The sequence below is a fragment of the Hippopotamus amphibius genome, chromosome 6, assembly GCF_030028045.1.
Source record: "Hippopotamus amphibius kiboko isolate mHipAmp2 chromosome 6, mHipAmp2.hap2, whole genome shotgun sequence".
Classification (NCBI taxonomy): Eukaryota; Metazoa; Chordata; class Mammalia; order Artiodactyla; family Hippopotamidae; genus Hippopotamus; species Hippopotamus amphibius.
This window is the reverse complement of record NC_080191.1, coordinates 37,716,649-37,738,018: the sequence shown is the minus strand read 5'-3', so window position 1 is coordinate 37,738,018 and position 21,370 is coordinate 37,716,649. Positions and strand designations below refer to the sequence as shown.

Sequence of the window (21,370 nt, the reverse complement as noted above, 5' to 3'; positions counted from 1 at the left end):
AGCCCTATGAGGATGAAGATTCACTTCTGATGAAGAAGTGAACACAGCAGTGCATTTCTGGCTCACAGCTCAGCCTAAAACATTTTTTAATGAGGGAATACGAAAGCTTGTTGACAGATGGACAAAGAGTATTGAAAAGCAAGGTGATTATGTTGAAAAATGATGTATTTGTCTTTTCTAAAAGTTAATTAAAATAAATTCTATAGCCAGAGTGCGGATAATTTTTGACTCACTTTCATATGAAATAGCATTTGATGGGTGGGTGGGTCGGTCATGCTCAGCTTGTGATAAAGTTTCAATGAGAAACCAAAGAATTTTAGCTGTTTTCTGTAGATTAGAGCTGTCAGCAGTTCTCAAGTAGGGTGGAAAGCTGGCATTCAGACAAATGGCCACAGCTGCCTGCTGCAGAATCTTTTAGCATCCTTACCTTTCTTTCGGTTTATGCTGCTCTGTGATCCTTTCTTGTGTAACCTTTCCTTTCTTTCAGTAGGTCACTGCTGTCTGTTCTGACTTATTGTTAATTCTTTGCTCTTCCTTTTCTGACCTCTCTAGAGCCTAGAAGAGGAGATAACATCAATTTTGTTTAGTGAAAAGGGCTTTTCTGATAGCATGAAAGCCTCCTTCACCTCAGCCACCACTTGGACAGCAGAGGGCGCTGTTGTGAACTATAATGCACCTTCTGAAAAGCTTTCTTCCTCGCCCTTCTCACAGTTGCCTGAGGTGCATTTTACTTTGTTTCCCCTGTTTTTAAAAGCCACATGTAAGAGTGATTTTTATTTTTTGAGTATTAAGGAACATTTTCCTCCAGTGCTTTCACTGGTGAAATTAACTTGTCCTGGGAGAAACATTCAAGAAATAATAACTGAATTTGGACATGAGGAAAAGATAGTGATTGGATGTTTCTCGTTTCCTTTCCCCCACCCAGTCTGCCTAAATTCAGAGAATCATTTAAACCACTAAGGCCCAGAGTCTGAGTTGTTATGTGGAGGGAAACCTTCAACCAAGTAGAAGCTAAGTATTTTTTGCAGAAAAGTTTTCAAAGTCAAAATGTCTTTTAGTGGTTTATTATTTTAAAAATTCTGCTTATATGGAAAAATTTGAAGTGCTTGCCATACTCAATGAAATAATTATTTTCACTTTTTTGGAATGACCCCTAAGGGATTCCCTGAACTTGGGCAGAACCCATCTGGCCATTTGAGGTTAAGTAATAAAAATAATAATATGAATAATTGAATAATCACTCATGAATAATTCAATAATAAATGAATCATATGAATAATAATAATGAAATATCTCCTTTAAAAATGTTCTGAGCACTGGATATCTTTATTTATAGAGAAGTTTATAAGTAGTTACAGTTAAATGTTACCAAATAGATCTAGAGGTTTCCAGTTTAACATCTGAAACCTCTGGGCTTTCAGTAAAACTGGAAGGATGGCTCTCTTGTTCTGTCAGTAATGTGATTTACGTGGTATTAATTTTGAGCAATGAAAACATGCCCTTACCATGCATTTAAGAATAACAGGGCAGATCAAAGACAGTGTGTGAGTACATGGTGATAGGTGCCCTTTTAGGAGCTTTTGCTCGTGGTTGCCCACGTTGCTGGAGCAGATAAACATGAGGTCGTATTGTTTATTATAGGAAACAGCTCCAATCCAGTTAGTGTCTTGGCAGCTTCACCACAAGGTTTGTTTCTGCCCAGAGGGTCACAGGTGCAGTGCTCTTCATTCAGCATCGAGATAGCTTCTAGAATAAGTAGGGCTACTGTCCCTGGCTGAATTTTTAAAGTTAGAGCACAAGGCATTAGTGCTACCCGAATGTCAAAGTTGGCTAGGCTTTATAATCTTTAAAAACAGGTTACTTCGTAAGAAAGTTTCTACCCTGATTATCAATACTATAGTATAGTAGGTTATATTACTAATGTATTTGGTCTTCAGGCATTTATAGAACATTTAGGTACTATACTTAACTAGTAGATGTCTGTAGGGGCAGCAGTTGTGCATCTCCCGTGGTAAACTTGGTCCATTTCAGTTTTCAAATGGAGGAGCTAACTTCTAACAGAAAACACTTGGAGCCATAACTGACATCCACCCTAATGTGATAATATCCCTTTTGCTAACCCATCACACAGTTTGGGATGTTAATAATCATTTCTGAAATGACAAGATTTTTATGTTAACTATCTGAGGCCAATTATAATTTTGCCAGTTAAAGCTGACTTTTAAATGAGCCGGCAAAAAATAAAGGCATCATCTTATTAATACTATATTCATATAGGAATTAGGGGTTCAGGCCAGGTGTTTGTTTTGTTTTGTCTTTTTTAAGTCTGATTAAAATCAAAGTGTTGAATAGATTTTAAAAGTCTTAACATTTAAACTTCAAAATAATGAGTAAGCTTTGGTATAATCCCATTTCCCCTTTTACCTTTATAACAAGAAGGAGGTTATAGGTAAAAGTATAATAAAACCATTTCATTTCTTTGGGAGGATGCTGGCTGTTTTTGTGTTTTTGTTGCCTTCCCAAAGCTTCTTACATTTGTCTGGACTGTCCTTCCTGTGACTTTGAGCAAAGGTTTTTGTAGCTGTTGATTCTTGCTGTTCTGTCTTTGCAGTGTCAGATGTTTGTTTTGATGGGTGTCGAGGTAAACCTTTATTGATTTTGTGTCCTCGGTTGCTTTTTGTTCCGCAGAAACGCGCTCCCGAGTCCGAAGGGCCTTGCGCCGGAGCCAGTGATGCTGTTAAGGTTCTCCCCTTTTCCATGTTAACACCATTGCCCGACGTTTCCGATCCCGCTCACGTTTTTCCCCCGCTTCCCTTTCAGTCCGCCATCATCATCATCATCATCTTTGCTTTTCTCCATGACATGAACCTGCCATCGGTTAATTTTGGTTGCCGTCGTTTTGATTTATTCATCTATTTTTGTTTCCCCCTCATCCATTTTTGTTTCTGTGCAGAGTTCACTTGAGACTCTGAATGTAGTGGAGGAGAAGAAGCAGGCAGAGGTTGGGAAAGATGAGAGAGTAATCCCAGAAGAAATGAACGGTAAAGAGCCGTCCCCTGGGCGTGGTCCTGGGGAGATGCGGAAGGTGGAGCCGGGGACGCAGAAAGACTCCACCTCCCTGTCTTCTGAGAGCAGCAGCAGCAGCGAGAGCGAGGAGGAGGAGGACGTGGGGGAGTACCGGCCCCACCACCGAGTAACTGAGGGCACCATCAGGGAGGAGCAGGAGGAGTACGAAGAAGAGGTGGCGGAGGCGCCCAGCCAAGCAGCCAAGGTAGAGAGAGAGGACCCCGTGCCAGCAGCCAGCCCAGTCACCCAAGCAGGTGCCGGCGTTGGCACAGTAGAAACAGGGACCCAGGAAAAGGTAGTGGCCCCCCAGGTCCCTGCTGAGAAGAGTGTAAACGAAGGCGCTGATAACCGAGACGCGAGTGAAGAAACGGAGGAAGAGCAACAGAAAGTTAACGGAGAGGTGGCGCATGTGGACATTGATGTTTTGCCACAGATTATTTGTTGTTCAGAGGTAAATGGGAGACCCAAATGGGAGCTCAACTCTAGAACTGTTTCTCAGGTGGAGAACACCTGCCTCTCTTCTTCTTTCCTCCCAGTTCTCCTTCAGCTTTTTCGGCAAGATTCTGATTTTGATCTCTCACGGGAGGAAGGGGGAAGGTCCTGCTTTGTCCATTTGCTGCCCTCTCGGGTCGCGGTTTCTGGCATCTTTACTGCAACTGGATCACCCGATAAACTTTCCGACAGCAGCCACATCATTTTTTCCCTTCTCATTTCACATTGAAATTTTTCTTTGCATGTGTTTTGGATGTTTTCAATGGTTTATCTTTAGTTGCACTGCCTCCTCATACTCAATGCCCTTTTGTTCATTAGAAAATTGTGTGTGGTTGAAAAATGGTGAGTGTGTATGTGTGTGTGTGTGTTGCTGGTGTCACGACTGGGTTTGACTTTCTAGCTCATTCTCTCTTCAATTTAAGATTTTCAGGAATGGCAGCAGGCTCCGATTACCCAATGTTCTGAATTCAGCATCTACAGGGATGAAAACATTCTTTCTTGAATACTACTGGGATTTCAGGTTTTAGGTTCCAGGGACTGTACGGTCTGGTCAGGAGACTTAGCTTTCCTTCTGGGCAGCGAGAGGCTAACAGGAGAATACCCTTCCTTCTCTTCTCATTCTGGCCTCTTGTCAATTCTGGATTATTTGCAAACTGATTGTATGTTTTGTGAGTTGTCTTCATTGGGTATGAGTCGTCTTCTTTTCAAGAAAGAGAACTTTCCATACTCCCTCTTAGATTAAGTCTTGGTGGCTAGGTGCAGTGTCTGATTTGGGAGTTACAGTTATACTGAGGGAGGATTTACTTCCATGTGAATGTTCCTTGATTCTAAAATTAAATGCTGACAGTAGAGGGATTATCCATATTTGCTCTCTTTCATGGGGTGGAAAGTCTTGATATGACTTTGTCTTGAAATAATTAACTGGATTTATATTACTCTTAAACTTCCGATTTCACTTCAGAGAAGACATTTTGAAAGTCTTTGAATGCTTTAAACTCTTATTGTCTGCATTTAATGTACAGGTTGGGAATTTTCTCGCAAGGAAAGCGCTGTACTGTTTTGGTAGTAGTATAGTCTGTTGGTGTGTTAAACATACATGCTCAGTAGACTGCAGTGTTAACAGGATGTGACCCTCTCCTTGAATGTTTTAAATGGTTCGAAGCATTAATCCAATGATGATGGAATGACTCTATAGGTATAACGTTTTCACTTAGGTAATGCAAAAGAAACTGCAAGATTTAGACAAGTATAATTGAAAACAATCCTGCTTGAAGATATTTTTTCTGAAAATGGGATCTCCTTGTCAGTAAGGCAGGAAAGGCTTTTGGGGGAAAAGAGCAAATCTTAGCCTATCGACCAAGTGTGCCAGTTAAGGCAGTGAGCCTTCACACAAACCATATGGTTCTTTAAACTGTAATAGAAACTGAGGCAGGTCACGTCTCGTCATTCATTCTGTTTTGTTTTCTTTTCAATTTTATCATTACTTGCTTAAAGCTAAAGTTTCTATATCACTGTACACCAGGCCTGACACGTAAGTAATTTGGGACTGTCATAATTTGAAGCGTACCACGATTTAGGGAGCCATTATGCTAGCTTATTCTTCATGTGTATTTATACACGTATATATGATATTTGAAGGAAAGTGCTTTTGCGACTTTTGTTTTAGATTATTTCTTTTTACTCTTTCCTTTTGTGCATGAGTGTGTGTTTGGATATATTTCTCACAGTTACTTTTGAAGGCTCCGTTAAGCACTTTTACTTTGTTCCCTCTAGCATTTATGTTTCCCTTCCTTTTCACTTCAGCCACCAGTGGTAAAAACAGAGATGGTAACAATTTCTGATGCCTCACAAAGGACAGAAATCTCCACCAAGGAAGTCCCTATTGTCCAAACTGAGACCAAAACCATCACATATGAGTCTCCACAGGTACAAAATCTCTAGACGTGGACTGTTTGAGTTCTTTTTTACTTAGTTTGTTTCTGTTTTCATTCTGTCTTCTCCTAGTGTATGTTTCTGACTTTGACGTAGCTTTTTATGTCTCCGTTTTATAACCGTACTTCAGCAACATAACTTGCTACAATCAAATTGTTGAGCCAGTAATTATGGGGTTATGTGTACACATGATTTTTCAGGACGGGCAGTACCAATGTTGTTCTTATTATTCTTATAAGTCGTTTCTGGCTTGATGTATCCAGGAATGTTTATGTATACTTGAGAAACAGATCGTCTTATGAAGTTTATTGGATCCTGTGTAATTGGTGGATTCGTAGAATTTAGGCCTTTATTTCCCCCTCTAACTCCATGAAGACAGAGCCAATCAACTCCACTTTTGTTTGCAAGTACACACATATGCACACGCACACATCTGTGCTTCTCCTCACGTGGGATTCTTTTCTGAAAACATATGTCGCCATTCTTATGTAAATGTGATACTATGTGTCTAAATAATGATCACATTCGTGTGTTTGATTTTAGGTATTCACACATTGTTTCTGTAAAGATTTGAAATAAGGATTAAGATATTTAACCTTAAGGGTAACAAACAAGGGGAAAGTAGTCATCATTTCAAAACGGAACCGTTTAGAAACTTGGACAGCTCTCTTCCCAACTGAGAAACTTGTGTTCTAGTGGGATCGTACTGTGGTGGAGGATGGCAGCGTGTTGTCCTCTTGAAATATTTTTTTCAAGGTGTAATGTGTTTATGTGTGGAACATTCCTTAAAATTATTTTAAATATGCTCTCTGTAAGTGTGCATAGATCCCACATAAGCACAAATAGGTTTCTTATGAATGGGTGTGGTGGGAGAGCTTGTACTGATGTGTTTCTGTTGTGGTAAGTGCCCTTGTAAGGAGATACAGGTGCATGACCCAAGTTCGAGAGATTGCCTCCTGACTTATAGTAAGAAAGGCTCCGGACCTTCCAGTTATTTCCTGTGTCAGTGTCAGGAAACTGGAGACAAATATGTTTGATGGTTTTAACATAAACTCGTAAGCTATTAATATATTTCATTATTTCCCTTGGTAAACTCTAGAACTTTCTAGCATCAAAGCAGTTAAATCCTATGTAGACATATGTATAAGATTTATATATAAGATATATATATACACACACAGTGTGTGCACATGTATTGAAATATATGTAGCTGTATATACACACAAACTATTACAGGAATGGTGTCATTGAAAAAATCTAGAGGTAAGCAATTAACCAATCACTTAGTCTATCCTAGTCAGGTTCTGTTGCTTAGTAATCTGAGAAAAACGTTTATTTTTACCCACCTGTGCTTAAAAAAAATAATAAACTCAGCAGTTCTGGTCAGTGTGGAAACTTCTCCGTCTGGTTCTCTGATTTCTTCTAGCTTCTGCAAACGGCCGTCAGTCGACTTCCCTGTAGATCTCAGTCCCACCTTCTACTTCCATTCTTCCTTTTTTCTCTCTCCGCCCAGGGCTTGCTTCTCCACGTGCATTTTGCCTTTGCCTTTACTCTGTTTAAATGCCAGCCAGTCTGATCAGTAAATCACCATTCCAAACATGCGGAGGATAGGCAGCTAGCATCTTCCGCCAACTGCATAGATCTTAAAAGATGCATATTTGATGGGGAGGGGTCTTCTCTGGCAACATAACGGAAGTTAAGCATTACTTTGTATTTTCCCCCCCAACTCTCCCAAGATTGATGGTGGGGCTGGTGGTGACTCGGGCACGTTACTGACCGCACAGACCATCACATCTGATTCCGTGTCGACAACGACAACCACACACATCACCAAGGTAAAGCAACCCAGGGGAATGTACATTGCCAACAAAATCTTTTCTGAATTGTTTCTTTGTTCCTATTCACACTTCAGATTATGACACACAGTGCCAGTGGGATAAAAATGCCTAGATTTAACGTATGCAAGAAATTAGGCTCCACTGACATTTGTATTTAAACCAAATTGCAAATTTGTAAAGTACAAGGGGGTAAAAATATGTTCTACATAGCTATACCTGAAACAGCTGTAGGAGCAGAAGGAACTTAATACAGGTGGGAGCATAGGTTTGGTAAGTACAAGTCAGTTCTCGTGAGTGAAGACTGCCACTGAAAACTTTCACTGAGTTGTTCAAATAATGTAAATTTCCCACATTGATTTAAGATACTAGTGTGTCGGTTTGGGGCATTTTTCCAGATCATTCTTTAAATGTTTAACAGCTGATGACCAGTGATTCTCAAAGTGTGGTGTCTGCACTGGCAGCAGCAGTGTCACCTGGGGGCGTGTTAGCAGTGTGAATACTGTGGCCCCACTCCAGGTCTTCTGAAGCCCCAGGAGTGTTGAGGATGCCCTCCAGGTGATTCCATTGCGAGCTGTGGTCATCACATTTCTAACCCAGCATTATTTTCCAGTCATTCCTTTTACTTAGATTTCTCACGTTTGGTTAGTGCTTGAAGGTCTCAGATGTATCCCTTGTGCCCTCCTCACTCCATATTTCCACAAAAAATCTTTGTAAATTAAAAAATGTCCCATAAATGTGAGATGGTATTGGTGTTCATTTTAAAGCATATCCAGTTATTAAGACCTAATGAAATGATCTTGGCGATCAGCCTTGTTTCTTACAGTTAAGTGCAATCACTTGGGACTGTGTGTAAATCTGTCAGCGTTGTAGAGGTTGGGTGTGTGCTTTCTCAGGACTGTGTGGTATTTGCTCACTGTTCAGAGTGTCACAGCCATATGATCTGTCAGCCTCTATCAAGCCCCAGGCTCTGTCACTTCGCTCCAAGCCAGTAACTCTGTGGGCAGTTCATCCAGGAGCTCGTGCCCCTGGGTCCCCTCACAGCCTTTGTTCAGCCACGTTCCATGGCCATGTCACAGTCACTTGCAGAATCAAACATTAGATGAGAATCTTTATATCACCCTCGCCCATTTTACATATCTGAAACCAAATCCAAGCCCTCTTTTTTATTATTGCACTAGACCAAATGAACAGAATCACCAAATGGATTTGTATGAAGCCATTTGAACAGTCAGAACTATAATGTCAAGCAATTTGCCAAACCTAAACCAGATGCCTAAATTATTAGAATTCCTTGTAAACTCTACATAAACCAAACCACCATTTCTTCTTTGCTCATTTCTTTTCAAAAAATTGGCTAGTTGGAAGTGAAGAAAGTCAGGAGATTGTAACGAAATGTTCCAGTGGAACTGTTCGAATTAAACAGCCTCTGTTGCATCTTAATCTCACCTGAATCTTGATAAAATAGTTTCTAAAGTTGCCTTTAGTTGAGGAGTACTTACGGATGATGCTACAGCTTGAATGATAGGACTCTCTATCGAGCTTAAAAATAAATTTCTGCAATGTCGGTCTTCCACACTCAGTGTGAATTGCCTAAGAATGATCAGGAGGTCTAGGTGTGCTCCATCTCTGTTTTCCCTGATTATGTGTAAACATGTTTTAGTGATTGCTAATCCTCCCTCCTGTGTCTTTCTTTGTAACCTTTAGACTGTAAAAGGTGGAATATCGGAAACAAGAATTGAGAAACGCATTGTGATCACGGGAGATGCAGATATTGATCACGACCAGGTAAAGACCGGAGGTTTTGGTTCTGAAATTGACTATGTTTATTTTCTAAGTTTCTATCATCACGTCACATCCCTGTGTCAGACTGCTTCTCCCAGTACCTCCTGGATGAATCCACCTCCTAAACTTGTCATAAAGACACTTCACAGCCTAGACACAACCTGTCCTGTCAGCCTTCCTGGCACTGAATTAGCGTAAAATGTGGGTTGCTTTTCATTTGCACTAGCTTTCTATGCACCTTTGGGTCAAAATAATCAAGAGGATTTTTGGCAACCATTAGGCATTCATGTGGGCCTGGTTTAAAGGCAAGTCATCAATTGTTTAAAAAAGTGAATGGCCGTTTAATGACACTGGCTTCCAAAAAGTAAGAAAAACCGCTAAGTTTGACTTATACCTGTTTTCGGGAACTTATCGAGTGTTTTTTAATAAGCATTAGAAAAGTTGGGCTATTTACCTCTCGGTGTTTTCCCTTAGTTATTACTATTATTGATGGGTAGGAGAAGGTCTCTTACAAAGTGAAAATTTACATGTATTCAGAAATGACTTTTTAAAGAATTGTGCTTCCATTTCTACTGTTAAGCAGAACGCTTGCCTTTAAAAAGCAGGTGATGAATGCAACTGCTGTAGACTTGGACAGTAGCTTTAATTTTAGACTGCAGTCCCAAACGATAATGAAAACTTTTTGTTTTGTTATTTTCTGAGTGATTTTAACTCAACTTCAAAGGAGGCCAAGCTGTTTTCCTTTTGCAATAATTTGAAGAAAAGGAAACGTTCAATTGGCCATCTCAGCTGGGGAGTAGAAACAAATGATAGTTACCCACCTTTGAACACAATATTGGACTCAGGAAGGAGAATTTTAGAGAACAGAATTTCTCGTTTAAGAAAGGCTTGCTGTATGTGACCAGAGAGGAATAGATTTTCTTCTATGCCTAAAAAGAAAATTACTCTATTTTTTAAAAACTCCTATAATCAAATTTTACTTACATATTTCAAAATATATTTTAAAAAATCCCTTGAAGGTTACTAAAGGTTAAAGTGTTGCCCTGACTCTGAATTTTGACTTAGTAATAGAGATTCCTACTAGGTAACTCTACATGTTTCTGTTCACTAGAAAACGAATTACCTGTGTGGAAACCAAGCCTCTGGTTTCCCATATAGAGGGTTTATTCTACTTCTCTTCACTGGGACAGTTCTGACCTTAAGTCTGGAGCAAACCCTATTCTTACTCTTTTTTCCTCTGGGACTCTTGCTCAGCATTTACTGAATTTCTACACTGTGCTGGGCAGGAGCCCACATTCTCTCAGATGATGGAAGGTGAAAATCGGGGTCTTCTCCCAGCCGCTGTTTCTTCTGCCCTCTGTCTCCACTGAACTAGGCCCTTTCAGGCTTTCAAATGCCACTTTTTCCCTTGAGGGATTACTCTCAGGTTTTATTTTATGTATAGTCTTTTGTCCTGTTTTACCTGAAAACTCAAATCTAGACAGTGCTGCTTTTGAATGGCAAATATTAAAAATACAGTCTGAAGTGTAAGTTCCAAAATAACACATATTTATAACTCTCCATTAGAAAAAACTCATGACGATGCTGCAGCTTCAGCTGTTGCTGTGGGGACACACACCTTGGGTATATGATGTCATGTTTCAGCCCGTTTTAAAACTGAGTTGGGAGTGGGGAGGGATCAATTAGGAGTTTGGGATTAACATATACACACTATTATATATAAAGTAGATAAACAACAGGGATCTACTGTATACCACAGGGACCTATTTTCAGTATCTTGTAATGGCCTATAATGGAAAAGAATCTGAAAAAGAATGGGTATATATCACTTTGCTGTATACCTGAAACACAACATTGTAAATCAACTATACTTCAAATACAAACAAAAACCCAAACTGAGGTCAGATATCCAAATGAAGAGAATAGATGTTTAACTTTTTCGTGTTCATTTATAAGATGGCATAAAGTTTTTTGAATAAATGTAATTGTGGCTTCTGGCATGCTTGTCACCAGAAGCTCATGATGAATTTGCTTTCCCTTTAAAGCCTGTAAATGAGATGATGGAACTATTTAAAAGTAAAGGAGGAAAATCACTTTCCTGCCAAAAACTGATGTTGATCCTGCAGTGACTTTAATGTCATTGACACCTTTTCAGTTCCTCACCTATATTAAAAGAATTTTAATGATGGAAGGAAATCCTTCATCTGAGCAAGCTAGGAAAAAAAGGAATCTCTTTTGTGCTGGCAAATGAAAGCGGCATGCTTCACTTTGCAGGTTCGACAAGCCGGTGCTAGTCATTGCTCTCAGCTCTGTACCGGGGAGGGAGAAACGACACGGCTGAGTGTATTTCTTTCTAATAAAATAGCTTCACAATTTGGCAGCGTGATGTGATAGTTCTCTCACAGTCTATATTGTTGCCATAGTTAATTAACATTTTACAATAACTGTGTGTACTGATATTATAGAAGGAAAGGAACTAAGGGCAAACTGATTTCAAATGCAGTTGAAGATGGTAATAGCATCTTTTCCCCCACATTTTCCCTACTTTTCTGCTAATTGAAACATGTTTCACACGTGCTACCTTCCCCTGGGTATCATGTATGTTTCCTCTTTAACAAATGTACTGGTTTAATGTAGGCAGATCTTCGTAATGAGTATAAATTCAGAGTATCTGAGAAGTTGTCTGTAGCCACATTGGCTCCCATCAGAGCTGCCCTTTCTCAATTTGGATTCCACACACCAGCAGGAAATAGACAGTGTTGATTGTTCCAGTCTCCCCCTTCCGTCTGCACACACGCAGACATAGAGCCCCTGCTGGACTTGGTCTCCTTCCTCATTCACATTCGGTCAGTACACGGCAGCTCTTTCTGTCCTGCTCTGAGACCAGGTCTCCACTCCACTCCCGCCCTCCGGGCTGCCTCTCTCCCCATGTGACAGGCAGTTGTGCTGCGGCTCAAATGGAAGCCTGGTCCCCTGTCCGATCCTCTCTTGTCCCAACACAGTTGGGTCGCCAGAGTTTGTTCCCCAGTGGAAATTTAAGCACCTTCAAGTGTCTTCTAAGCTTATGAGTAAAAATTTCTTGGCGTAAAATTAATTTTTTGGTAGCTTTATCTTTCTTTGTGGAATGCGGCTCAAGGTTTTGCTCAGTAACCTTCCAGCTGACGGAAACAATACTGCAAACAAGAAATGCAGTTGTACCCGAAGGCAGGTGACAGAGTAACAGGAAGATTGTGCTGCTTTTTTCAGATGCATGTTTTCCTTATGAGATTAAAGCACTCTCTCTCCTAGTAGGATTTCTTTCTTGTTTTTGAGTTCTGTCGTAGATTTTGAGTGTTGTTCTGTTTTTCTTTTACAGTACTTTCCCCCCAAGACCTCTTTAAACATTTTTCCCTCTGAAAAATAGGATCTTTCCACTTTACAGTAATCCTCGTATACAGTTTACTTTTTGATCAAATGCAGAGAAGCCGTGTCTACTTTCTCACAGCCTGGTCCAGGAGAGGCAGCCCCCAGGCAGGGTGGCCCTGAGGAAGGACCCATTCAGCTTTGTGCCTTCAGTGTTTACACCTTAAAATAGGGAGCTGTATTTTATTATCTAAAGATTAGTCTCTCTTTTTTTTTTTTTTAGCTTTACCAATTGTCATCGTCATTGCTTGCGGTTTTAATGGTTCCATTTCCTAGAAGTTAATAGATGTTTTTCCTGCTGCATTCCTCAAGCAATTACTGAGAGCCTAAGAGGGCAAAGACGAGCAGAGCCTGGTCCTGCATTGTGGGGATTGAGGCAACTAGGTGATAGCAGATTTCACTCCAGGGTGGAGGGCAGACGCCATGCTGGAGGCTTTATTTACATCATTCCTTCAATCCATGCAGCCTTAACATGATCTTTACAATCTTAGCATAAGTCTCAGGTTACAGATGAGAGTCCTAAGGTCAGAGAAGATCTGTTTTCTCCATGTCTCGCGGTGAGCACCAGCCTGAATGGGATTCAGAGCCAGCGTGTTTCTCCTAACATGCATCATTACTTGGAAATAGACTGGAGAAGTGGGAAATCTGGGGAAATGAGAAGCATTCTCTAGAACAAACAAGGAGCCCATTTCAAATCTTCCAGCTTCCTCAAATAAAGCAATGAAACCATCTCGGCTGGAGGCTGGATCCCAGGTGATGGGTATGTGCGCGCATAGCCATCCCCAGAAGGAGCCTCTTCCTCTGCTCACATGCCTCTCCTGACCCCACAGGCGCTGGCCCAGGCCATCAGGGAAGCCAGGGAGCAGCACCCTGACATGTCGGTCACAAGGGTGGTGGTACATAAAGAAACCGAGTTGGAGGAGGGGGAAGACTAAGGTAAGAGCCTCGTTGTCAGAGCCTTTCTCGTGACTGTTCTGTGTTCCTGAACCTACCGAGGCATATGAAAGGCATGGCCACATCACAGTGCCTGTTTCCTACAGTCCATCTGACCTTTCAGACTTTATCATCGAGAGTACATCTGCTCAGGTGACCGGCGTATAGTTAATTGTAAGCTCTGTGGACCAGTGGGCATCATGTGGTGTTCATAACTGCCATGTATTGAGAGCTGCTAATAATCAGCATTTGCATGTTACTTTACTGTTTGTACAGCACATTAGTATAAATTATTGTAATGTTCATAGTGACCCTCTGAGGAAGGTGCTGTTGCCTTCCTTCAGATGAGGGATGTTTGATGTAGGGGCCCAAAGGGGAATGGAGTTAAATCTTTTAAATGTAGACATTAAGAATTGTGTGTCAGAGAAGGAACCATAAAGGAAAAGATTGCTTTGACTGTATAAAAATTTAAAATTTGAGACAAACCAACAAAAACAAAAGTAAAGGGTAAGTGATAAAGTTCAATATGCCTGGCAGAAAAAGGATTAACATCCTGAATATATTAAGAAACTCTTACGTGTCATCAAAAGATGTAAACACTTAAGTAGAAAAATGAGCAGAGGATTAAGTAAGTAAACCATGTAGAAACTAAGTGAATAATAAGCAAAAAGTGTTCAGCCTCAGTATTGCTTAAATCAATACAGATGAAAAATTCACTTCTAAATCTGGCAAAGTTTATGTTTTTAGCCGGGGTTGGAGAGGTTGTGGGAGGAAAAATATACTTATGCTACTATATAAATTGGTAGTATTTCCCGGAGGACAGTTTGGCAAAAACCCATATTAAACATGCTTACCATTTAAACCATTGTGAGAAATTCATCTTAAATAATCGGAGATGAATGCAAAGATTTACCTACAAGAGTCACATTTTTATACATGCTAGCAAGAAATTTGAAATACTCTAAACGGCCAGCAGTAGGGAATGGTTATACATTATGCTGCTTCCATGTGATGACAAAATACACATAGCCTTTAAAAGTTGTGCTAATAAAAGAAGTCTTAAAAAATGAGTAATTGTTCCTAATTATGTATGTATTAGGGTTTTAAAAAGCAGGTTTTATCACACAGCACATATGCTTAAGATTGCATTTTTGTTTTTAAAATGATCCGTACATGGATCAGGTGATAGATAGATGCCCCCTGGAATGGCTGCTCACAGAACATGTCTTCCTGTTTGTGGCAAGGCCACGTGCTCTCCCATCGCAGGAGTGAGGGGTCCTACCATTGCACAGCCTTCCCTCTGACTTACTGATTTTTGCCAGTCTGATAGATATGAAGTGATGTACAACTTATGACATATGGCATATAACTTAATGACATAAAACTTAATGCCATGTAACTTTCTTGGTCATACAGATTCTTGATAGATTCTGGATACTAATCCTTTGTCAATTTTATGTATTGCAAATATCTTTAGGTTTGTGGTTTGTCTTTTACTATTAATATAGGTCAATATATGACTATATTGAATGTAGTATTTGATATGTGAATATAGTTGAGCTATCAAGCTTTCCTTTCTGGCTTATGCTTTTTCCATACCCTGAGGTGTTAAAGATGTTTTCAATCCAGAAATTTTAATGTTGTCTTTCATGGATCAGTCCTTAATCTATCAGAAATATTTCTGTGTCATTAGAAACACTGATTTGTTTGTTTCCTGTGTAAGTAGCCCGCGTTGCAGCCCTGTTTATTGAAGAGCCTGGCCTTGGCCCCTTCTAGTTTGCAGGTCAGATATCAAGTTTCTTACGTGCGTGGGTGTGTTCCTGAGTACACTCATTTCCATCAGTCCGTGTGTCTGTCCCTGCTCCAATGCCACATAGCTTTAAAAATGAGAATTGATATCTGGTAGGACAGCAGTCCTCAGTTCTTTTTCTTCAAGAATGCCTTGGCTGTTCTGGGCTCCTTCTGTTCCGTATAAATTTCAGAATCAGATTGTTAGGTTCTAAGATACATCCTATAGTATTTTAATTGGAATTGCATCTGCTCTGTATCTCAGTTTACTGAGATTTACATCTTTATGATATTGTCTTCTTTTCCACAAATATTAACATTTCTCCATTTATATAGATCTTCTTTAATGTCTTTCAATAAAATTGTAGTTTTTTTTTACCCAGAAGATGTTTTATAAATCTTTTCTAGCTGTTGCTGGCATAGGGAGACACAACTGACTTTTCAGTATTGACCTTCTATCTAGCAACCATACTCTTTATGTTTTAGATGATGTTTTCAACACAGGGTGTACAAAGGGTCTACAAGCAGAAATCGTTTAAAATTTTATCACAAGCCTGATATCTGTTGTACCTGAATAAATGTGCTGTGTTACATGCAAGTCTGAGAACATTCGTAGCTAGGAGTCAGGAGATCAAGTGCTGTGTTTTAATCTTGCTGGATCTCAAACTATGTGACATTGGGCAAGTCAGTGGGGCTGGTCCAATCTACCTTTTCTACTTATTTTGTAAGGATATAATATGACAGTAAATGAGAAAATTGAGTGTTATGCAAGTATAAAAATAATGTGTATTTCTCCCCTAAATTCTGTGAATCAGTTACTTAATCAGGAATATGAGGCAAAAATTAGTGATCCACTAGCATTACCGACACTTCACCTTCATTTTAATAAGCTTTAAAATAGTTACATCATTTATTCTTAACCCCTTATTTTCATTTGTGCGGTGGACACATACACACACACACACACAGAGCCTTTGAAGTTTGCCTGTCTCAGAGGCCATCTTTTATAGGAGGTTAAAGTATAAATTCACATGCAAGGTGAGTAAAGTAGATAAATATGGAAAGATTCACTCATTCATTGAAATAATATGTAAAAAGTGCCAAAATGTGCTAGGGTAGCTTAGGCAGTGAGGATTCGGATTGTCACACTGGTAGACAACACAGTCATGGTCCCCTTCCTCAGGAAGGATCCCCTGCAGGAGGGGAGGTGTCAGTATTAACAATCACAGTGTAATTGCGTATCCGATAAGTGCTCTGAAGGAAATAATGTGAGATGAAAAAAACAAAATAGGGGCCTTGAACTATTATCAATTTAACCTGCTACTTGAGAAACAAAATTTGAGGTGAAATCTGAAGGAAGAACGGAAGCTACCTGAGTGTCTCAGAGTCTTTTTAGCATCTCCATCCGCAGCTGGCCTCAGCTCGTTCTTGAAAAATTTCCTTTGCTGATGACTGTCAGGGCTGGGGAGAATGTGTTTCCCCTGTTTCAGCTACCCTCTGACTGCCCTGCGGGAATCCCACAGAGGCAGCAGGTGGGTCGAGGCAAAGAGCAGGAGCAGGATGGTATCCTAGCATCAGAGGAGAAGAAGGAATAACTATTTGTGATCTATCGGCCCCCTCTCCCTTTTCAGGTGCGAAAAGCTCTCCTCCCCGTCTGACCTGACCTCTTCCTTTGGAGTCGCTCTGACCTCTTGATCAAGCATTGAAAGCGGCAGGAGGGGTGGTGGGGGAACAGAAAGATGGTCAAAGAACAACGTGCTTGTGCCGAGGACTGAACTCCCCGTCTGCCTCCCCCAGCCGGGCAGTGGCCAGCTATGAGGCAGAGGAGCTAAATGCAGCTCCTTGAACAAGAAAACACTCTAGAGGAGCACTTCCCTTAATCTTTGTATCATTTTTGTGTCCTCTTAAGGACTACTCCCTCCTGCCATTTTATCCTAAATGCATATTCATGAGCCCTTGATTAGACACAAAATGTTACTGACCTTGTCACAGCTAGAATGGGGTCCCTGCTGGTCTTGCTGAAGAGGGAGAGGAGCCCAGGCTTCGTGGGGTGGTCTCTGTGGCCTCAGAAAGAATGAGTCCCAGGAGCGGGAGCTTGCGACCCTGCTTCAGCCAGCATCATAAGCGCTGTGAATGCAACTTCAAATGAGCCTCTCAGACTCCTGGAGTAATCATTGCTGTAGGATGAAAAAGTGAACGACGCCTCCTTTTCATCTGCAAGCAGCGAGCAGCCAAAGGATGAAATGATGGAGGAGCAGCCTCTCATCCATTCACTCATTTTATTCTTTTTTGTTGTTATTGTTCATTATACAGATACTATGGAAGGCTCATTAGGTATCATCTACTGTTTTACCATTGAGATTTCAAATCACACAAGGTCTGTACTCACAGACAATAAAGCAGTGGTAGCAGCATAGTCTCAAGTTTTATAATAGGTTCTGGGTTCTGGACTGAATTTGGTGGGAACAAAAAGGTGAGATCTCTGAATCAGAATGGGGCATCAAAGATGGCTTCTCACTTGAGCTTCATGGTGAGTTGGAGTTAGCCCAGTGAAGAAGGGTGTGGAAGGGCGCAATCCAGGCCGAATCTGGTGCTGTGAACCTGACACTTCAGGAACGATGCAAAGTGAGGTGCAGCTGCCTTGCAGGGCACTTGTAGGAGAGTCATGGGAGATGAGGGGACAGAGAGGCAGAGGTCTGATCGCAAAGAGTTGTAGAAGCCAAGCTGAAGAGGCTGAAGTTTATCCTGGAAAGCTGTGGGGTATTCCTTTGTATTTGAGAGGTGGTAAGGAGATAAAGGTTTGTGACTTGTTGACTGTTTGCATGAGGATATGGGAGTTAGTGAGTTGGGAGGATGGAGGAACAGAGGAGAATCCCAGGTAACGCCCAGGTTTCTGGCTTGGGCAAATGAGTCGATGGTGGTACCTGTAATTTCAATCATTGCAACACGTGAGTTTCATTTTTCATGTGTCATGTGCAGTGTGGCCAGCCCTCACATTTTAGCTGTCTTAGAGGAAAGGTATATTTTGTGTTCTCTGGTACTATAGGAGAGACCAACTGTCATGAGAATTATAGTAGAAGCTTAGAAGTGAATGTATAAGGCTCTGTCTGTCTGTCTCTCTCTCTCTCTCTCTCTCTCTCTCTCTCTCTCTCTCACACACACACACACACACACACACACGACATGATTAATTGGAAATTTACCAGATAGTCTGAGTGTTAAGAGGAAGTGTAAGAGCAGATTTGCTGGGTTCAAATCTGCTTCATAGTTGTCTGATGGGGGCAGGTTATTTCACTTCTCTGTGCCTCAGTTCTGCTATCTGTAAACTGGGGGTGATAATAGAATTTACAGAGGGTCTGTTAATAAAGGTCTTCTGAGAACTTTCTATAACATAGAAGGCCAGCCATGAACCCCTTTTGCTCTTAAAAATCAAATAAAAATTTAGAATTTTCTACCCCAGATATGTTGAGTTTGAAATGTATGTGAAATGTCTCCATGGAGAGGTCCACGAAATAGCCAAGAGCTTTGAGAGAGAGAGCGAGCGAGTGAGCGAGCACAGCAGGCCTCAGAGCAGGAGGTAGACACGTCTGAATGTGTGTCGTCCACTGCTGAAGCCTTTGGTTTGAATGACGTTAACCAGGGCCAGGTCGGAGGGTTGAGGCCTGGGGAGCAGGGGAGATACAGGAGGAGGAGCCAGAAGGCAAGAAGGGAGGAAACAGGAAGGAAAGGGTGCCACGAAAGCTGCAAGAGACGCTCACTCCAAGAAGGAGAGCATGATCAAGCGCTACATATGGCAAAGAAATCGGGCGTATGTGTCCATTGGAGTTGCTGGTACAGAGTCCACCTGGGGGCTTTGTCAGAGCTACTTCAGTCAGATAGTGGAGTTGGAGCCTGTAACAGGTTGAGGAAACGGGATTTACACAGAGACTGCTTTCAGGAAGTGGGAAAACTCAGTAATTGGCCGTTTGCTTCTCCATCCACCTCACCTGCCTTCATCTGAGAAGACGGAGAGCATTGTTCTGACAGAGCCACCAGAGCTAGTGCGGTGATTACTAAAAACCTGGTACATCCATCCTTCCTTTGAGCCTCTTAGATGGACCCTGAGTTCCAGTCCCCAACCCACAATAAATAACCCTCAGTTAGTGGTGTTGCTCTCTGTGCTAGCGTGCATCTGTGAACGCCAGTTTCTAAACAAGGTAATACTGTGTTCAGACCAACATTTCAGAGTCAGGGTGATAGTCACGGCTTCAAAATGAACTTGAAAAGCCAAACAGGAAATTAACATTAGCTGTCTAACTACCTTGACAGGAGAGAAGAACAGTGTAGGCTGAACAGAGCTCTAGCCAATCACAAGCTGCTCATTTACACGGAGACATCTCCCTGTCCTTGAAAGAGAAGCACTAGCCTATTGGCTTCCAGATGACGATTTTCAATTCAGGAATGCTTCAGCGTATCAGTTTCAGTTGTGCTGTATTTTTATTTTATTCTGTTTGCCTAGTTGTACTAGTCTTGTATCTGAAATTAGCATTTTATTACAGCTTAGTTTTTGATATGTTAATCAAACCTAAAATGAAACTTCTACATAGAATTGGAAAGCCATTTTGGATCTGGTGAGCTTTAGGCACTGGCAGCTTTCCCTCTGGAATGCTGTAGCATCCTCTGTTTAACATTTATAAATCTGGCCGGTGCTATCAGTGGGTCACAGTGCATTTGAACCACCCAATAGAAGAGGCTCTGGATGCCCTTGCCCCACGTCGTGCATTTGTTAGCACCTGGGAGTCACTCATTCCGCAGGGTTTGTTCTTGGACAGAATCATTACTGACTGTTGTTTTTTTACAAATGAAACTATATATATTTTTTCTGGTAATAAAAAAGCAGAGGCGGTCATAATTTTTTGAAAGGAAAAGATGGTAGAAAATGTACGTGACCCATGATTGCTCTGCCCCTAGAGATAGATAATCCCTGTGCACAGTGTGTGTGTGTGTGTGAACATATACTCAGACACACTCACACATGTGTTCTCACACCTCTGTCTATATAGGCTGATCCTGTTAATTCTGTCACATATCTGGCTTTTTTCTCCACTTCACAGTACATTGTAGATAACTTTGCCTGTTATTATGTTATCATTTTCCAACAGCCATCGAATAGACGCAGGAGAGTTTACTTGACCCTATTCATGGGCATTTCGGCTCTTCCTGAGTTTTCACGGATAAATGCATAGCTGCAAAGATTGTACTTGTGTATACATTTTGGGGGCATTAATTTCATTATTTCTCTAGGACAGATTTTTTTTTTTTTTTGGGGGGGGGGTACACCAGGTTCAATCATCTGTTTTTATACACATATCCCCATATTCCCTCCCTTCCTTGACTCCCCCTCCTCGAGTCCCCCCCACCCTCCCTGCCCCAGTCCTCTAAGGCATCTTCCATCCTCAAGTTGGACTCCCTTTGTTATACAACAACTTCCCACTGACTATTTTACACTTGGTAGTATATATATGTCTGTGCTACTCTCTCGCTTCGTCTCAGTTTCCCCTTCACCCCCTGCCCCCTCCCATACCTCGTGTTCTCCAGTCCATTCTCTGTATCTGCGTCCTTGTTCTTGTCACTGAGTTCATCAGTACCATTTTTAGATTCCATATATGTGAGTTAGCATACAATATTTGTCCTTCTCTGACTTACTTCACTCTGTATGACAGATTGTAGTTCTATCCACCTGATTACATATAGCTCCATCTCATCCCTTTTTATAGCTGAGTAATATTCCATTGTATATATATGCCACATCTTCTTTATCCATTCATTTGTTGATGGGCATTTAGGTTGCTTCCATGTCCTGGCTATTGTAAATAGTGCTGCAGTAAACATTATGGTACAAGTTTCTTTTGGGATTATGGTTTTCTTTGGGTATATGCCCAGGAGTGGGATTACTGGATCATATGGTAGTTCTATTTGTAGTTTTTTAAGGAACCTCCAAATTGTTTTCCATAGTGGCTGTACCAACTTACAGTCCCACCAACAGTGCAGGAGAGTTCCCTTTTCTCCACACCCTCTCCAACATTTGTTGTTTCTAGATTTTGTGATGATGGCCATTCTGACTGGTGTGAGGTGATACCTCATTGTGGCTTTGACTT

General features: G+C 41.1%; 1 protein-coding gene across 11 annotated transcripts in view; it reads left to right on the top strand.

The window, feature by feature from the left end:
• Positions 1-21,370, top strand: part of EPB41L2 (erythrocyte membrane protein band 4.1 like 2) — a 209,406-nt gene that overhangs the window by 177,865 nt on the left and 10,171 nt on the right. For 3 of the 11 annotated variants that reach the window (XM_057738365.1, XM_057738363.1, XM_057738364.1), the window contains 6 exons: positions 2,689-2,742; positions 2,954-3,517; positions 5,362-5,484; positions 7,227-7,325; positions 9,033-9,113; positions 13,343-13,448. In XM_057738365.1, the coding sequence (XP_057594348.1) occupies positions 2,689-2,742; positions 2,954-3,517; positions 5,362-5,484; positions 7,227-7,325; positions 9,033-9,113; positions 13,343-13,447 (1,026 nt within the window). In that variant the 3' untranslated portion in view covers position 13,448. Of the gene's footprint in view, positions 1-552; positions 721-2,688; positions 2,743-2,953; positions 3,518-5,361; positions 5,485-7,226; positions 7,326-9,032; positions 9,114-13,342; positions 13,449-21,370 lie in introns of those variants that run through there. The other 8 variants (XM_057738368.1, XM_057738366.1, XM_057738369.1 and 5 more) reach the window with 6 other exon arrangements.